Raw genomic sequence first — 17,576 nt, 5'->3', positions numbered from 1 at the left:
TTAATTTAGATATTGACAAATTGCTGTTCAGAGAGAGTTGACACTTAACCACATATCTCAATAAATATTTGATCTTGTCAAGCTTTAAAATTTTGGCCAGTATATTTTGAGAAAAGCAATATCTCATTTTCATGTTGTATTTTTGATCATTAATGAGATTTGGCAATTTATGTTTATTAGGCATTCAATTTCCCTATTTTGTGAACTGTTTATTCTTGTCCTTAAGTCATGTAATTTATTTTTCTTACCGATTGTGGGATTTCATTTATATTCTTAATGCTGTATAACATTGATAACTATGCACACTGCAAAAATTTTCTCTCAACCAACTCCCTCTTGTCTTTTAACTTTGTTTGTACTGTGTTTGGTCCATAAGAAGTTTTGAGTTTTTGTTAGTCAACATTTATTTTACCTTTTTTTCTGGGTATTTTAGAAGGAAGCCTCCTTCCTATCTGAGTCATATATCAATTCTATTGTGTTTTCTTAAATGGTAATAGATATTTAGGTATTTAATTCAGCTGGATTTACTTTAGGAAAGTATGAGGTAGAACATCTTTTGACCTGAGACTAATTATTGAATTCTTCATCTGTTATGAGCTCAACTTTCTCATACAATAAGGATCTATCTCTGGGTTTTTGATTTTGTCTCACTGATTTTTTTTCCAGCTTCACTGAGATATTATTGACATATAAACATGTAGGTTTAAGGTGTACAATGTGGTGGCTTAATACATATACACATTGTGGTGAGATTACCACAATAAGGTTAACACTTCTAGTCCCTCACATAATTACCCTTTGTGTGTGTGTGTGTGTGTGTGTGTGTGTGTGTGTGGTGATAACATTTAAGAGCTCAACAATTTTCAAGTATACAGTACAGTAATGTTAACTTTGGTGACCATGCTGTACATTAGATCTCCAGAACTTATTCATCTTACAGCTGCAAGTTTGTACCCTTTGACCACCATCTCCCTATTTCTCCAACCACACTCCAGCCTCTGGCAACCATTATTCTACTCTCTACTTCTGAATTCAGCTTTTTTGGATTCCACATATAAATGAGAACATATAGTATTTGTCTTTTTCTGTCTGCTTATCTCACTTAGCATAATGCCCTCAAGGTCCATCCATGTCACAAAAGGCAGGATATTCTTTTTTAATGGCTGAATAAATTTTCAGTGTGTGTGTGTGTGTGTGTGTGTGTGTGCGTGTGCATAGACCACAATTCTAAAATTTATAATGGTATCATAAATGGTAATATATATGTACCCATTCATCTGTTGATGGACACTGAGATTGTTTCCATGTCTTAGCTATTGTAAATGACCCTTACAGTACCACATGCAGTGAACATAAGGGTACAGATATCTCTTTGAGATAATGATTTTATTTCCTTCAGATATATATTTGGATATAGGATTGCTGGATCATATTGTAGTTCTGTTTTTAATTTTCTAGGAACCTCATAGTGTGAACTACCAACAGTGGACAAGGTTCCCTTTTCTCCATAACCTCACTAACACTTGTTTCTTTTCTTTACCATAATAGCCATTATAACAGATGTGAGGTGATATCTCATTGTACTTTTGATTTGCATCTCAGTGATGTTGAACATCTTTTCATGTACCTGCTAGCCATTGTATGTTTTCTCTGAAAAAATCTCAATTCAATTCTGCTACTCATTTTTAAATCAGAATTTTTGCTATTGAGTTGATTTCTATATAATACATGAGATATATGAATGAAATGAATCTGTTATCAACTAGGGGGTTTGCAGGTATTTTTTTTCTAATTCTATAAGTTGCCTTTTCATTTTGCAGATTGTTTCTTTTGCTATGCAGTAGCCTTTTAATTTGGTGTATTTCCACCTTTTTATTTTGTCTATGTTAAGGAGTTTTTCCCTTGATTTTCTCCTAATAATTTTACAGTGTTTGTTCTTATCAATTTTGAGTTTATTTTTGCAAATGGGGTAAGGTAGCAGTCTAGTTTGCATGTGGATATGTTGTTTTCCCAGCACCATTTATTGAAGAGACTATCCTTTTGCTTTTGAATATTCTTGGCTCTCTTGTCAAATATTAGATAGCTGTATATGACCGGGTTTATTTCTGGGCTCTCAATTCTATTCCACTGGTCAGTGTTTTATGCCACAACATACTGTTTTGATTACTATAGCTTTGTAACAGTATTTCAAATCAGGAAATGTGATGCCTTTCAGCTTTGTTCTTCTTACTCAGGATTGCTTTGGTTATTCACAGTCTTTTGTGGTACCATACAAATTTTAGAATTGTATTTTCTATTTTTGGGAAAATTGCCATTGGAAAATTGATAGGAATTGCATTGACTCTATAAATGGCTTTGGGTAGTATGGACTTTTAACAATATTAATTCTTCTAGTGTGTGAACACATGATATTTTTCCATATATTTATGTCCTCTTCAAGTTCTTTCATCAGCATCCTGTAATTTTTAGAACAGATCTTTGACATTCTTGCTTAAACTTATCCCTGAGTATTTTATTGTTTTTGATGCTATTGTAAATGGGATTGTTTCATTTTTTCCAGATGTTTCATTGTTAGTGTATAGAAATGCAACTGATTTTGTGTGTTTATTTTGTATCCAGCAACTTTACTGAGTTTATTAGTTTTAACAGATTTTCAGTGGAGTCTTTAAGGTTTTCTGTATATAAAATCATATCCTATACATGCAAGCAGTTTTGCTTCTTCCTTTCCAATTTGAATGCCTTCAATTTCTTATCCTTAGCTAATCACTCTGGCCAGGACTTCCAGCACTACACTGAATAGGAGTGGTGACAGTAGGCACTCTTGCCCTATTCCTGATATTAGAGGAAAAGCTTTCAACCTTTTACTACGGAGTATGTTGTTATTTGTGGTTTTTCCTATATGGCCTTTATTATGTTGAGGTATATTTCTTCTACATCTAATTTGCTGAGAATTTTTATTATGAAAGGATGGTGAATTTCATCCAATGCTTTTTTTTATTTTGCATTTCTTGAGATGATCATATGATTTTTATCTTTCATTCTATTAATGAGATGTATCACATTTATTGGTTTGTATGTGTTGAGCCATCCTTATATCCTAGGGGTAAATCCTACCTTATCATGGTGTATGATCTTATAAATGTGATGGTGAATTTAGTTTCCTAGTATTTTGTTTAGATTTTTTGCATCTTTTTTATCAGGGATATTGGTTTGTAGTTTTCTTTTATTATAGTGGCTTCATTTGGCTTTGTTGTGAGGTTAATGCTGGCCTCATAAAATTTGAGTGTTCCTCCACTTCATCTTTTGGGAAAGAATTTGAGAGAGATTAGTGTCACCTCTTTTTAAGTGTTTGATGTAATTGACCAATGAAACAATCAGGTGTTGGGCATTTCTTTGTTGGGAGGTTTTGATTACTGCTTCAGTTTCCTTACACATTATTGGTCTGTTCAAATGTTATTACTTCCTGTTTCAGTCTTGGTGGGTTGTATGGTTCTAGTAGCATCCACCTCTGCTAGGTTATCCAGTTGTTGACATATAAATATTCATAGTAGTCTTTTCTGATCTTTGTGTTTCTGTGGTTTCAGTTGTAATGGCTCCTGTTTCATTTCTGATTTTGAGTCTTTTTCACTATTCTAGTCAATAGTTTGTCAATTTCGTTTATTTTCTCAGAAAAATAGCTCTTAGTTTCCTTGGTCTTCTCTATTGGTTTTCTGTTCTCTATTTATTTCTGATCTTATCTTTAGTATTTCTTCCCTTCTGCTAAGTTTGGCTTAGTTTGTTCTTTCTGTAATTCTTTGAGGTGGAAAGTTAGGTTGTTTGTGGGTTGTTTTCTTTTTTTTTTTTTTTTTTTTTTTTTTTTTTCAACTTTTTTTTTTTTTTTTTGGGACAGAGAGAGACAGAGCATGAACGGGGGAGGGGCAGAGAGAGAGGGAGACACAGAATCGGAAACAGGCTCCAGGCTCCGAGCCATCAGCCCAGAGCCCGACGCGGGGCTCGAACTCACGGACCGCGAGATCGTGACCTGGCCGAAGTCGGACGCTTAACCGACTGCGCCACCCAGGCGCCCCTGTGGGTTGTTTTCTTAACATAGGTGTTTTTCATTATGAAACTTCCCCCTGAGAACTGCTTTTGCTGCATCTCATAAGTTTTGATATGTTGTTTTTCTACTTTTTGTCTTATGATATTTTTTGGTTTGCCTGTCAATTTCTTCTGTGACCCATTGATTATTCAGCAGCCTGTTGTTTAATGTCCACACATTTGTGAATTTTCTTGTTTTCCCCTTAGTGTTGATTTCTACTTTCACAGCATTTTGGCTGGAAAAGGTATTTGATATGATTCAGTGTTCTGTGTTTGCTAAGCCTTAAATTGTGACCTAAGATGTGACCTATATATCTGGAGAATATATGTGTGCACTTGAGAAGAATGTTTATTCAGCTGTTGGGTGGAATGTTTTGTATATGTTTGTTGGGTTCATTAGTCTAAGATATTATTTCAAATCCAGTGTTTCCTTATTGATTTTCAGTCTGTGTATGATCTTTCCACTTTGAAAGTGAGGTGTTGAAGTCCCCTACTATTATAGTATTATTGTCAATTTCTCCCTCTTAGTATTTGCTTAATATCTGTTAATAGTTGCTGAATATATTTAGCTACTCCAAAGTTCGGTGCATATATATTTATAATTGTTATATCCTTTTGAAGAATTGATCACTTTATAATTATATAATGAACTTCTTTGTCTCTTGTTATAGTCTTTGTTTAAAGTCTATTTTGTCTGGTAGAGGTACAGCTACCTCTCTGTTCTCTTTTGATTTCCTCATGCATGTAATGTCTTTTGTCATCCTTCACTGTAAGCCTAAGTGTATCCTTAAAGGTGAAGTGAGTTTCTTATAAGTAGCATATACTTGGGTCTTACTTTCTTAATCATTTCTGCTTCTTTACTGAGGAATTTAATCTAATTATATTTAGGGTAAATATCGATAGGTAAGGATTTACTAATGCCGTCTTACTGGTTTTTTGGCTGTTTTATTTTTAAGCCCCTTATTTCTGTATTCCTCTTTTGCTGTCTTTCTTTGTGAATGGAAAATTTTCCCAAGTGGTATGATTTGATCCCCCTTCTCTTTATCTTTTATGAATATACTGTAGGGTTTTGCGTTATGGTTATCATGAGGCTTACATAAAACATTTTATAGCATTCTATTTTAAGCTGATATTTTCAATCCTGTACAAAACTCTATCTTTTTATTTTCTCATATAGTTTATGTTTTTGATATCATAATTAACTTCTTCATATTGCATACCCATAACGAATTATTGTAGCTACAGTTACTTTAATACTTTTATCCTTTAAAACTTTATACTAGATTTAAGTGATTAACACACCACAATGTATTAGTAATAGAATATTCTGAATTTGGCTACATGCTTAACTTTATCAGAGTGTCTTATATTTTAGTATTACTAATAAGTAGCATTTCATTTCACCCTGAAGGATTCCTTTCAGAATTTCTTGTAAGTCAGATATAGTAGTGATGAACTCCTTCATTTTTGTTTGTTTGAGAGTCTTTCTCTCTTCTTCATTCCTAAAAGGCAACTTTGCTGTGTAAAGTATTCTGGTTTGCAGTGTTTTCCTTTTAGCACTTTGAATATATCAATCTACTTTCCTGGCCTGAAAGATTTCTGCTGAGAAATTAATTGAAAGCCTTAGGAGGATTCCGTTTTTTTCTCTCGCTGCTTTTAAAATTCTTAGTATTGGGGTGCCTAGGTGGCTCAGCCAGTTGAACATCCAACTGGCACAGGCTCATGGTTCATGGGTTTGAGCCCCACAGTGGGCTCTGTGCTGGTGATGCATATCCTGCTTGGGATTCTCCCTCTACTCTCTCTCTGACCCTCCCTTGCTCTTTCTTTCTCTCTCTCTCTCTCTCTCTCTCTCAAAAATAAATAAATAAACTTAAAAAAATAAAGCCATCATAGTTTAAAATTAAATAAAATTCTTAGTATTGATTTTACATATCTGTAAATAATGTGCCTTGGACAAGAATGTTTTGGGTTGAAATTTTGAGGTGACTAACTAGCTTCATGAATTTGGATTTCCAAATCTCTTCCCAGATTGGGAAGTTTTATGTCATTATTTCTCTAAATAAGCTTTCTGCTCTTTTCCCCCCTCTTTTTCTGAGACTCCAAGAATGTGCAGATTGTTTCTTTTGTGTCCTGTCAGTAATTCAGGTGGGCTTTCTTCACTAGTTTTCATTCTTTTTTTTTTTTGCTCTTCTGACTGGATGATTTCAAATGACCTGTCTTTTAGTTCACTATTCTACCTTCTACTTGGCTGAATTCTTACGGAGCCTCTGTATTGAATTCTTCAGTTCAATTTTTTCTTCAGCTCCAAGTTGTTTTTTTAAAAATGGTTTCTATTACTTTGTTGAATTTCTCACTTTGTTTATGCATTGTTTTCTTATTTTCAGTAGTTGTCTATTCTATAGTCCACTGAATTTCTTTAAGATGGTTGTTCTGAATGTTTTGTCAAATAGTACATAGATTGTCATTTCTTTAGGGTCACTTATTGGATTTTTATTAGTTTCCTTTGATGGAGTCATGTTTTCTTGATTAATGATCGTTGTGGCCTTGTTTTGGTGTCTATGTATTTGAGGGAGTAGGCACCACTTCCAGTCTTTACAGAATGGATTTGGCAGCAAAACTCCACCATTCAGGCCATTAAGAGATTCTGGGTAGGCCTGCTTGTGATGCCATGAGCAGACTTGCTGCTAGAGTTTTCAAGAAAGCAGATCTGGTTCATGGGTCAGCAGATAGGTAAGCCTGTTTTTGGGTACATGGAGACCAGCCAGGTACCTGGGTCTGTGGGAGCAAGCCTGGGCCTGGTCCTTGAATGTGATGAAGGGACTGTGACCTGGGTCAGCATGGGCAGATCTAGATCCTGTGTCCATAGCTACCAATCAGGCATTGGTAACCATTGAGTTATGTCTAGCGTCTTAGTCCGTGGATGTTGGTCCAGTACAGGAATGGGCTTGGAGACTGGTTTCATGGGACTGGGTGTGGCAGCTGGGGTCGAAGGGAAATGGCTCAGTGATAAGGCTGTCCTGGAGTCTCAGGCCACAGGAGCTCACCAGTGCTGGGGTGTGTGGGGAGTCTGATTCATGGGAGTTTATCAGGAGCTTGATGCCATAGGAGTTCGTTGGTGTGTGCCAGAGTGAGCTGAGGACCTGAGGACTCTCCTCCCCTAAGTGTCTCCCTCTCTGCTGGGCCACCTGTGCATGAAAGAGGGGTGATGTGAGTAATGTGAATCTGTCTCCCCTTCCTTCCTCAGTGGGTCTAATTTCTGTACTTTACCCAGGTGCTGTAGTCCCTCATCTGGAATCCTTGGCTTCTTGAAGGTATTCTCATATGTGGATAATTGTTCACATTGCTGTTTCTGGAGAGACAAGTGCTAGAAATTTCATTGCTGCCATTTTGCTGACGTCACTCTCCTTTACCCCCACTGGTTAGTATACCTCCATTGATTAGTTTTTCTTATGCTAAGACCAGATGCATTCAATCACTATAGTGTTTTAAATGACTTGATAATCAAATGAAATACCTAGGGTGAGCCTTCCCTCTTGGGAACTTCATGTTTATAAATATGTGATTTATTCTTGGATTGTTTTTCTCTTTTATATGAATTATAGAATGGATTTGTCAAGATCCACAAAAAATCCTGTTGGTGATTTTATTTGAATTTATTGAATTACAAATTAGTTGGGGGAGAATTAACATTTATATGTTGTTGAATTTCCCTGTCTTTAAAAATAGTTTATCTATTTTCAGGTCTTATGTTTTTTAAAGGTATTGTCAAAAGCTAGAGGCAAAGTGAACGCCTAGAAATATCTTTCTCTTCTTTCTTTCTTTCAAGTTGCAATGCTTGGAGGGAGACTTGATTCAGAAGAACTGCTCACATAAATAAAAGATACAGCAGGAATATAAGGGGAACAATCTACAAAGTTGTAGTCAGCTTTCTCATTGTTATCATTAGCAAATAAATGAATTCTGCATTATAATTATATATTGACAAAGGTCACTACCCATCTATATGTATTGACATTGTTAAAGTCAGCACTAAAATTATTTCCATTAGGGAGGCAGCAGTATAGAGCAAATGGGCTTAAAGTTTTATTTTAGGTCCTTGTGCTAAACTGAGCTATTTAAGAGTAGACAAGACCAGTTGGATGGATGGCTTCTCTTCTGTCCCTCCCTTTTTTCCTTCTTCCTTACTTCCTTCTTCCTTCCGTTCGCCTACTTTTCTTACCTCCCCATATTTCTCTCTCAGTTTATCTCAGGATATAAGATTTTTTCATCTTGTGTAATGTCAAGTGCTCAGGCAAAATGACTGACCTGGCTAGGTTAAAAAACAAGGGGTTCAGTTTGCTTTCTCAATATTTGTCATGCTCTCTCTATAAGACAACACATTTTTTAGAAGTTTATTCTTAGGAGATTTATATTTTGCTTCTTTAGTGAATGGTATAATTTTGTTTTTAAATTCTGTTTTCTGAATTGCTGTTGCTGGCATAAACAATGTTTTAAGTTTTGTTTGCTGTTTTGTTATGTAGCAACTTTGCTGACTTCATATTAAGTATTAGTAGTTTGTTCATTTTTTGTAGTTTTTATGCAGATAATCATAATCTGAAAATAATGATGAATTTCTCCCTTCTCTTTGTGTCTTTATATCTTTTGCCTTTATTTTATTGCACAGGCTGGTATAAATTGGTAGTAGTCATCTTGTTATTGATTTTGACTTGAGTGGCAATTCTTCTAAAATTTTATTTCTTAGAATTTTTTTTGTTATATATTTATTTATTTTGAGAGAGAAAGAGCAGGAATGGGGCAGAGAGATAGGGAGAGAAAGAATCCCAAGCTGACAGCACAGAGCCTGACATGGGGCTTGATCCAACAAACCGGGAGATCATGACCTGAGCCAAATCAAGAGTCAGATGCTTAACCAACTGAGCCACCTAGGCACCCCTTGTTTTTTAGAATTCTTAAGAATGATAAAGGAATAGATCTCCTTAATTAGATTAAAGAAGTTCTTATCTATTCCCTTTTAAGAAAGTTTTTATTTCTTCCAAAAAGAATTCTGGTTAGGATTCTGTGTTGAATTTTATACAATAATTTTTCTTTATTTTTATAAATGATCATACCTTTTCTTTTTTATCCATGAATTTAGTGAATTTATTGATAAATTTTCTATAATTTCTATCATAGTTATGAGTCATTAAAAATAAATTCTGTATCACTGTGTTTATGATCGGTGTAACATTGCACTGTTTATTTAGGAAATTTGTATCTGTGTTTCTAAGTAAAATATGTCTATGCATTTTTTTCTTACAATCTTTGCCTTGCTTTGAAATTAAGGAATAACAACATCATAAAATGAGTTGAAGTGAGTTTCATTTCTTTTGTATTCTTTGGAACAGTTCCAAATATAGGAATGATTTGTTCCTTGAAAATTTGTTCCTTGAAAGTCCTTCCCTGTAAAACTATCTTTTCTGGGGCTTTTTAGGTGAAAGTTTATTTGACTCACTGTTCATTTTATTTTCTAATTATGGATAATTTGGGGGTTTTATATTTCTTTGAGTCAGTTTTGGTAATTCATGTATTTTTTTAATTGGTAATTTTGTTTTTAATGTATTCCCATAGAGTTTTTTAGTGTATTCTTTTATGATTAAAAAAATTTTACTGTGTATGTAGGTAAGTTCCTTTTTTATTCCTACATTTGTGTTTTTCCTTTTTTTCCTGTTTAAATTTTCTCAACAAAATGCCAAGAACCTAATGTTCGTTTTTCCTTACAATGTTTTCCTATTCATTTTCTGCCCCCTTGGAAATCATTCTACCCCATAGGACCTCTTTTTATGCTTAAGCTGTGCTGTGTACTTTTAATGATACAAATACATAGCAGCCAAGACCAAAACAGCCCGAAAGAAGGCACTATCCTTTAGTGCCTTTGTTCTACTTGTTTTCCCTCTCCCAATCCCTTGGGTTTTGGATTTTAAAATTCTTTCCTTCTACCCTTTCTGGTGCCTCCACTGAAAAAAGACACTAAATTATTTCAGTTTAGCTTCTGGATTATAATTTCTGGCTGCGAAACCAATAATCCCTTCTGCTGAACTCAAGTGTTCACAGTTGTAGGGTCTGTTCTCAAACATGGACATCTGAGGTTTCCAACCTCATCCTTGGGTCTGCGTCATTGACTCCATGGGCTCAGTATTTTCATCTGTCAGTGAGACTGTTTAGCTGGTCATCTTCCTTGCTCAGGACTCAGAAAGAATGTGTAGAATGTCTATGTTAACAGTTCCAAATGTGTCCTGACATTATTGAAAAATTTCAAATGCTCTAGATATGTGTTCTTGTGTGGAGAAACTGGCTGGAGCTGAGTGGCAGCCACCCTCTTTAGACTGTACATGATCTTTCCACTATTCCCAGGTGGTGTTCTTCACCTGTTCATTTTCATTATCTGCCTGGGCTCTGTTGGCATCTGAATATTAGTCTGAATTAAATCTTGGGGTTTTAATATTAATGTGACTTAATTCCAGTCTGAGGAACCCCAAGGGATATTGGTATTATATAAAAATCATTTGTAACATAGATATGAGGACCAGATTTGAATTATAGAATGTAGGGCATAGTGTTAAAGGCGACTTCTATGTTAAATACCACCTTGTTGTCAGTACTTGATCTGGTTTAAATATTGAGTCACTGTTGGTATCGGTTTCCTGGGAAGTTGAGTTAATAACTGAAGTAATGGGAACTCCTACAGTTATGAATCGAAAAGATTGTCTTGCAGTTCTAATTGGGAGGCCTGTGGGTAATGTGAAAGCAAAAAGTATGGAGACATGAATCTCAATCCTTGGTGCACTTTAAAAATATAATATCTGTGCTCAGAAAAGGTCTCATATTTGACAGGCTGAGAAGTAAAGAACTTACTTGAGGTTCTTTGTGAAATCACTAAAAAAAAGCAAAAAAATATCCATTAATTTTTCTTAAATAGAGAAAACATAGTATTATCTAATACATTCCACTGGTGTCTCTGAGGGGAGGACTTGGGTAGACATACGAGAAAGCATACTTTCAGGGAACACTCAAAAATCTCTCTCCATTTAAACATCCTTTTGGACTTCCTGTCTCAAACTTTTTGCCTACCCCTGCTATTTTTTTTCAGGGTTTTTAGTATTTTTCAGGTTTTTGTTGTTGTCAACCAATGCTACTTTACTCCTTTTCTTTTAATCAGTATTTTCTTAAATTGTCTATACTATAGGGGGAAGCTGGGTAATAGCTTATTACCCAGAATGCAAGAGCAGTGAGAAACTCAAATCACTTTAACAGAACAAAGTTCCTTAGACTTTGAAGAAGACTGCACAGAGAACTATAGTAGAGAAACAAATATAATACTTACTTATTGGTGCCAAGGGCAAACCTTAAACAACAAATTAGATATCAGTGAATAATTGTTTGAAAGGAACAAGTATCTTTCTAGGGAAGCATATTTGTGTGGTGAAGAAGTTTGGTAGTCACACAGCTCTTGGTTCAAACTGTTGTTCAGTGAGCGTGTTCTTAGGTAAGTATGTGGCTTCAGTTTCTTAGCCATTACAAAGAGATCAATTGATTTACCCCAAGGATTAAATGGGATATCATGTAGTAGTTAAAGCACCTATGTAGTTCTTATCACTGAGGAGATGGAAAGTAAACATATGCTTGATATTAAGTAAATGTAAGTTTACTTCACAGGATAAGCAGAAAGCAAAGGAAGATGAGAACTATGAGTCTCAGGTGGCTGCACAGGGATGAGAAATGAGTAGGGTAATTACAGGTTCATAGGCCTCATAAAGAACAACAACAACAACAGAAAACAGTAAAAGAACAGACTGAACTTACCACTGTGCACTGAAGGTGGTGGACCAGCTGAAAGACAGAGAAGTATCTTTACAAGCCTTTTCTCTCTCACTATTTTTTTCCTCTCTGTGTAGAGAGTTCTTGTTCACTAGGTCATTATAACAATAGGGACAATGTACCCTTTGGTCTTCATTTACTTTTAATATAAATCAGCAGGATTTGAACTTTCCAAAAAGCATTAATAACCATGGGATTTGGCGACGGGAAGGCAAGTAGTTTAGGAAGTATGTACCCATGTCCAGAAATGCCAACATTGTCAGAGAAAGAAGTTATAGGACCCCACAGTGGAGGAAACATGGAAAGACTTACTGAGGACAGGTGGAACTGCTCCCTCTGGAAAACAGAACAGAGAAAATTGTTATCTCCTTTTCTTTTTTTCCTCATTCGGTTTTTCAATTTGTCAAGTCCCTTATAACATGTCATTTTTAACTTCTGGGAAATGTTCCCCTCTGATCTTTATTTTGTATGTAAATCATAAAATTTTCATTTCCAAATGAAAAACTGTTCTTCTTACATCATTTTTTCCTTTTCTGTAGATCGCCTCTCATTGATGGTCTTTATAACGAAGCAAAACTTTTTTTCTTTCCTCTTTATGTTTATATAAATCAGTAGTGTTAGAACTTTCTAGTACATCATTAATAACTCAGAGGGACTTTGACAATGAGAGAAGCAAGGGGCCAAGAGTTACCTCAAGCCCTTCGCATACCATCATGTCCAGATAAAGAGGTCTTGGACCTCACTAGAAACCAATTGAACCCTGTGACAGAATTAAATGAAAACACAAGACTTACTGTTTGTGTGAGGAGTTGATTCCACTGAAAAATAAGCAGAAAGATTTCTTATTGCACCCTCCTCATTTACTGTCCTATTCATTTTTTTCTAGTGATGTAGAAATTGGTAAATTTTCTAGTGATGTAACTGCTTGAAAAGGTTTTCTGATCAGGCGTATCTGAACTTTCCAGAAAACTTAAAATCAGCTGGTGGAATTCTGGTTAATGGAGAAGCAAAAGCTAAGAAAATGAGTTTAAAGTTCCTATACTTGAACTCAAGTTTTAATATATATCACTGGACTTTGATAAGTGCACAGCAAAGAAACAAATATACAACTTACTAACTGCTTGAATAGGTGACCCAGCTGGTAAACAGAAATATTATCTGTATCTTTGTTTTCCCTGTTCATTTTTTTCTCCTTCTATATAGAGAGGGTCCCTGACAGTCTTTAGAGCCATGGAGAAACTTTTTTCTCTGTTCTTTAATTGTTATGTGACTCAGTGAACATTTTAGAAACTTATTAATAACCTAGTGGAATTCTGAGTAATGGAAAAATAGGGGTCAAGGAAATAGGAGCTTTGAACTATTGCGATCCCAATGTGGATGGACACATTTTTGTTCAAGTAGGTCTGTTAGACACTGCTGGAGGTAATTGAGTTCCATCATGAAAGGAGACTTACGAGAGGATTCTGTAGCTGAAAAACAAAGAGAGATGTTAGTGAGGAAAGGCTGCTGAAATTAGTTTTCTGCTAGTTTTCTGAGAGGGAATATCAGAAATGCTCACGGAGGGAGCATCAAACCCTTATAGGTATTGCAGTGCACAGTGCTGGGGAACACAGCTGCCATCATGCCTTGTGGGATTCTGCCTCCTGCTTAGTCTGAGAGGCTTCAGGAAAGGGACATGATTTTTCTCTTCCCCTTTGCAGTGACTGGTAACTGCTTAAAATCCTACAGGGGACTGGTAATTTAAACTGCTGTTTTTACTTTTCTTCTCCCTATTTCTGCTATCCTGTGTAAACTTTCACATATCCACACACTCGTACAAATGTCCTCTCTCCTTTGTTGACAAGTCATAATAAACTTCAGATGTTTTCATCCGATTTTTTTATTTATAAAATATATATTATTCACAGTAGTTTGGGTTATTAAGTGGGGTTTGTATTCCCCTTCTTTTTAAAAAAAAATTTTTTTTAACGTTTATTTATTTTTGAGGCAGAGAGAGACAGAGCATGAACGGGGGAGGGTCAGAGAGAGAGGAAGACACAGAATCTGAAACAGGATCCAGGCTCTGAGCCATCAGCACAGAGCCTGACGCGGGGCTTGAACTCATGAACCGCGAGATCATGACCTGAGCCGAAGTCGGATGCTTAACCGACTGAGCCACCCAGGCGCCCCTGTATTCCCCTTAATTCATTCATTCCTTGGGTGGGGGTGCAGCTTGGTAGTGGAATAAGCAAATGATGGAGAAACCTGAAAGTCTTTACCTACAAGACAGAAGTAAAGGATTGTAGACCCTGTAGGAAGCCAAAGGAAACTATTATATAGGAGCAGGTATGGAACTTACTGGTCATTTCTGAAGTTTCCACTGGTGGAAAAATGGAAGGGAAAGAAAAGAGAGAAATTAGTGTGTGTAGAACTAAGTGAACTCAGTTCTCCTATGATGAGCTTAAAAAGGGTAACTGTAGAGAGGATGCAGGGAGCTGTAAAACCTGCCTGTTAGCTCATTGTGATGTCTGGACTTAAGTTCCCACCTCTGTGCTTTGCATCCTCAGGCTTCCTTCTGCTGGTCTGGGGCAGGAGAGTGGCTGTGCTCCTTCCATTCCACTCCTTTCTGGGGTGGTAAATGCTTGAACTTTCTAGGGGTTCATAATGTCTTAAATTTGTACTTCTGTGCACTTTTGTCATTTTCATTTTCATTTATCTCTTTTTCCCACCTAACTGTTTAGTTGATCTGAAAAGTTTTCTTCCCACTCCTTTCTTTTTTTACTACTCCCATCTGAAGCACTCATTTTTGTTCATTAAAAAAAATAATCAGTGCATTTTTCATTTTCTCCAAATGCCCTGTAATTTAAGGGAAAGCTAGGAATGAATAAATGTAGAAGTATAATTTTCATTTATATATTGCTCTTTGTTTTAAGTGTTTACACATAGGGGAGAGGGGATTATGCAGGAAAGAAAAGGGAAAGGGAATCCATGTACCCATATAGATTCTCAGGCACATGGTAGTTATTTGGGGACTTTGGGCCAAATGAAACCCTTCCTTTAGCCTCAGTGAGGTCCTCTGAGGTGAGCTGGCTTATGGTTTCTCCCTTATAAGAATTATGAGAACTTTTTAAAATTTTTTTTTAACATTTATTCATTTTTTGCGAGACAGAGAGAGACAGAGCATGAATGGGGAAGGGCAGAGAGAAAGGGAGATACAGAATCCAAAGCAGGCTCCAGGCTCCGAACTGACAGCATAGAGCCTGACACGGGGCTTGAACTCACAGACTGTGAAATCATGACCTGAGCCCAAGTCAGACGCTTAACTGACTGAGCCACCCAGGCGCCCCTTTGAGAACTTCTAAGGCTGTAAGTCTTGGTGATAATTAAGAGTACTGAGAAAGGAAACCCTGATTTAGGAGAATAGTTGAGAAATGATGGCTTATGTTCATTTATAACAGGAAGGTATTTAGAACCAGTGTTTAGAGCAGGCAGCATCCAGTTTTAGTGGTCATAGTGTGGTTGTGTGGGAGACTGCCTGCCCTCTCCATGTTTTGGGTTCCTTTCCTTAAGGGGTCTTATAAGACTGTAAACTCCATGTCGCAAGAGATCAGCCAAATCTTTCTCTTTTTTATTCATGACTTTGTCTCCAGGCCTCAGCTCAGTTTCTGGTACAAGAGCTCACCTAGTTGAAGGAATGTTTGAGTACATCTGACTTGCCTTCTGATAATGTTCTTGTTTAGCTTACACTCTGGAATGTTATCACTTAATTTCCAGACTCAGAATTCCCAATGAACCAAAGTTTGTTTTGATATTCTAGAATTTGACACTGTTTTTGCCCTGGCTAGTCACAATATGAGTTTACCTTTCACTGTCTTTCACTTATGGTTTGTGAATACCTGATGCATCTGCCAGTTCCTGTAGTTGGCAGCCCACCTCCTGTCATATCCTGTTCCCTGAAGCTGTGTGTGTGTGTGTGTGTGTGTGTGTGTGTGTGTGTTGGGTATTTGGGGCAGGTGGACAGGATAGGACATGAGGAAAATGGCATTGAGAGAGAAGGTTGGAGAACTCAGGGTACGTTGGATCCTTAGTAGTATTCCCTGGTATACCTTTCCTAGGAAACGAGGAGGAAACCTGATCAGACCTCAGTTTATTTAAATTTGTTTTTTCCGTCTTTTACATTTGTTTTTAAAATTTGCTTTCCGTTTTTCATTTTCTTTATATTATCTCTATTGTGTTTGAGTAGGCCCTTTATGAACTACAAAGCACTTCAGAAATGGAAAGCTACCCTTATTCTTTCTCTTACTTTAGAAAATTCTGTATTGCTATGGAAGCCATTCTGACCATTACTGGGGAAATGTTCTTACTTTTTTCTTTAAAAAAATAACCCTGGAGAATTCTCAGCAAGTGGAAACTGGGATGCATGGAAACATGCCAAAAAACACACTATCCTTATGGTAACGGTTACATTTGGGACTGGAGATAGGCCATCTATACACTGTAGAAGATCAGAGTACACCAGAGGAAAAAGATAGATAAGGGACTTACCATTGGGCCCAGTATATTGCACTAAAAATAGAAACAAACATAAATTACTGTGGTTGTTGAACATGATAAACACACACACTATTGATGTTTTCCAAAGGGGACAGTTAAATAATGTCCCAGAATTACTAAATCCCAGTCTTCAGGATTAAATATTTTTATTGGACTATATCCTCTCCATAAAAATCAGATCTTATTCTAGGAGACTTGTAACCCTGTTTTAGTTGGAAGGAGAACCACTTCATTCTTGCCCTTGACTACTACAGGTGTTTGAAGTAAAATCTTTATTGTATTCCTTTCCTTCTGCTTTTCCCCATGTTTTTTCTCTCATGTCACTTTTTTTCCACTCTCTTGGCTATCCTTCTTTTGTCTTCTTTCTCATTTCTTATATCCTCCCCCAGATTCTCTCTATTGCACCTTTGCTTTGGAATATTCTTCTGATGATTATAGACAAGCTACTATAATCATTACTAGAAAAATGTTATGCTATCTATTATGAATTTGAGTGATATATATGAATTGTTATATATAAATAGGCAACTTACCAATAGGTCCTGGAGTTTGCACTAAAAAGAGATCCAAATTGACATATTAGTATGGGTGTTTGAAGAATAAATTTTTAATTTTATTCTAGGGATGGGGCTTTGGGAGGTAGAGTAAGGGAGAGGAAGTGATAACAGAATTAGAACATTAGGGAGAACTAAACTGGTTATGATAACTATACAACAAAAGAGATATTTAGCCTATATTGCCTGAGATGAGGGTCTCTCTAGAATCCTTGTCAACCTAGGAGAGGTTCAAGACATTAAAGTTTGAAACTTTACACTTTTCTTTCTTGTCAGTAACAGAAGATACTACTTTTTAAGTGGACTGCACCATACTTGTACTAAAATATTTCTGACCAACTAATATGCTCTAGGGTAGGTGTGAAGGTGGATAGCTTTCAGCTTATTGACTATCGCTTTGATTAGCTTGAGTGTCTCTGGGCAAAGAAAGGGTCAACAACACCTTCACTTTTTAATGAGAATTTGGCCTTCGGTTGATTTTCCAGCTCTGATTACACCTACTGTCTTACTTGTAACATTCCTTTTCTTTAAGAATGATCCTTGGTTGGTAAACTGCTT

The 17,576-nt window shown here is 36.2% G+C and overlaps 1 protein-coding gene and 1 long non-coding RNA gene across 6 annotated transcripts in view; one reads left to right on the top strand and one right to left on the bottom strand.

Annotated features, from left to right (window-relative positions):
* The window catches only part of TSBP1 (testis expressed basic protein 1), a 217,663-nt gene that overhangs the window by 161,753 nt on the left and 38,334 nt on the right, over positions 1-17,576 (bottom strand). For 4 of the 5 annotated variants that reach the window (XM_049653493.1, XM_049653494.1, XM_049653497.1 and 1 more), the window contains exons 17-25: positions 16,998-17,018; positions 16,456-16,476; positions 14,270-14,290; positions 13,386-13,400; positions 12,726-12,749; positions 12,244-12,267; positions 11,917-11,943; positions 11,438-11,458; positions 10,969-10,989 (exon numbers count right to left, since the gene is read on the bottom strand). In XM_049653493.1, the coding sequence (XP_049509450.1) occupies positions 10,969-10,989; positions 11,438-11,458; positions 11,917-11,943; positions 12,244-12,267; positions 12,726-12,749; positions 13,386-13,400; positions 14,270-14,290; positions 16,456-16,476; positions 16,998-17,018 (195 nt within the window). The remainder of the gene's footprint in view (positions 1-10,968; positions 10,990-11,437; positions 11,459-11,916; positions 11,944-12,243; positions 12,268-12,725; positions 12,750-13,385; positions 13,401-14,269; positions 14,291-16,455; positions 16,477-16,997; positions 17,019-17,576) is intronic. The other variant, XM_049653495.1, reaches the window with a different exon arrangement.
* The window catches only part of LOC125938404 (uncharacterized), a 60,633-nt gene that overhangs the window by 32,399 nt on the left and 10,658 nt on the right, over positions 1-17,576 (top strand). The gene's annotated exons all lie outside the window — the stretch shown is intronic.

Source organism: Panthera uncia (genome assembly GCF_023721935.1).
Source record: "Panthera uncia isolate 11264 chromosome B2 unlocalized genomic scaffold, Puncia_PCG_1.0 HiC_scaffold_24, whole genome shotgun sequence".
Lineage (NCBI taxonomy): Eukaryota > Metazoa > Chordata > Mammalia > Carnivora > Felidae > Panthera > Panthera uncia.
Note: the sequence above shows the minus strand (reverse complement) of the source record. Positions and strands in the feature narration are given on the sequence as shown.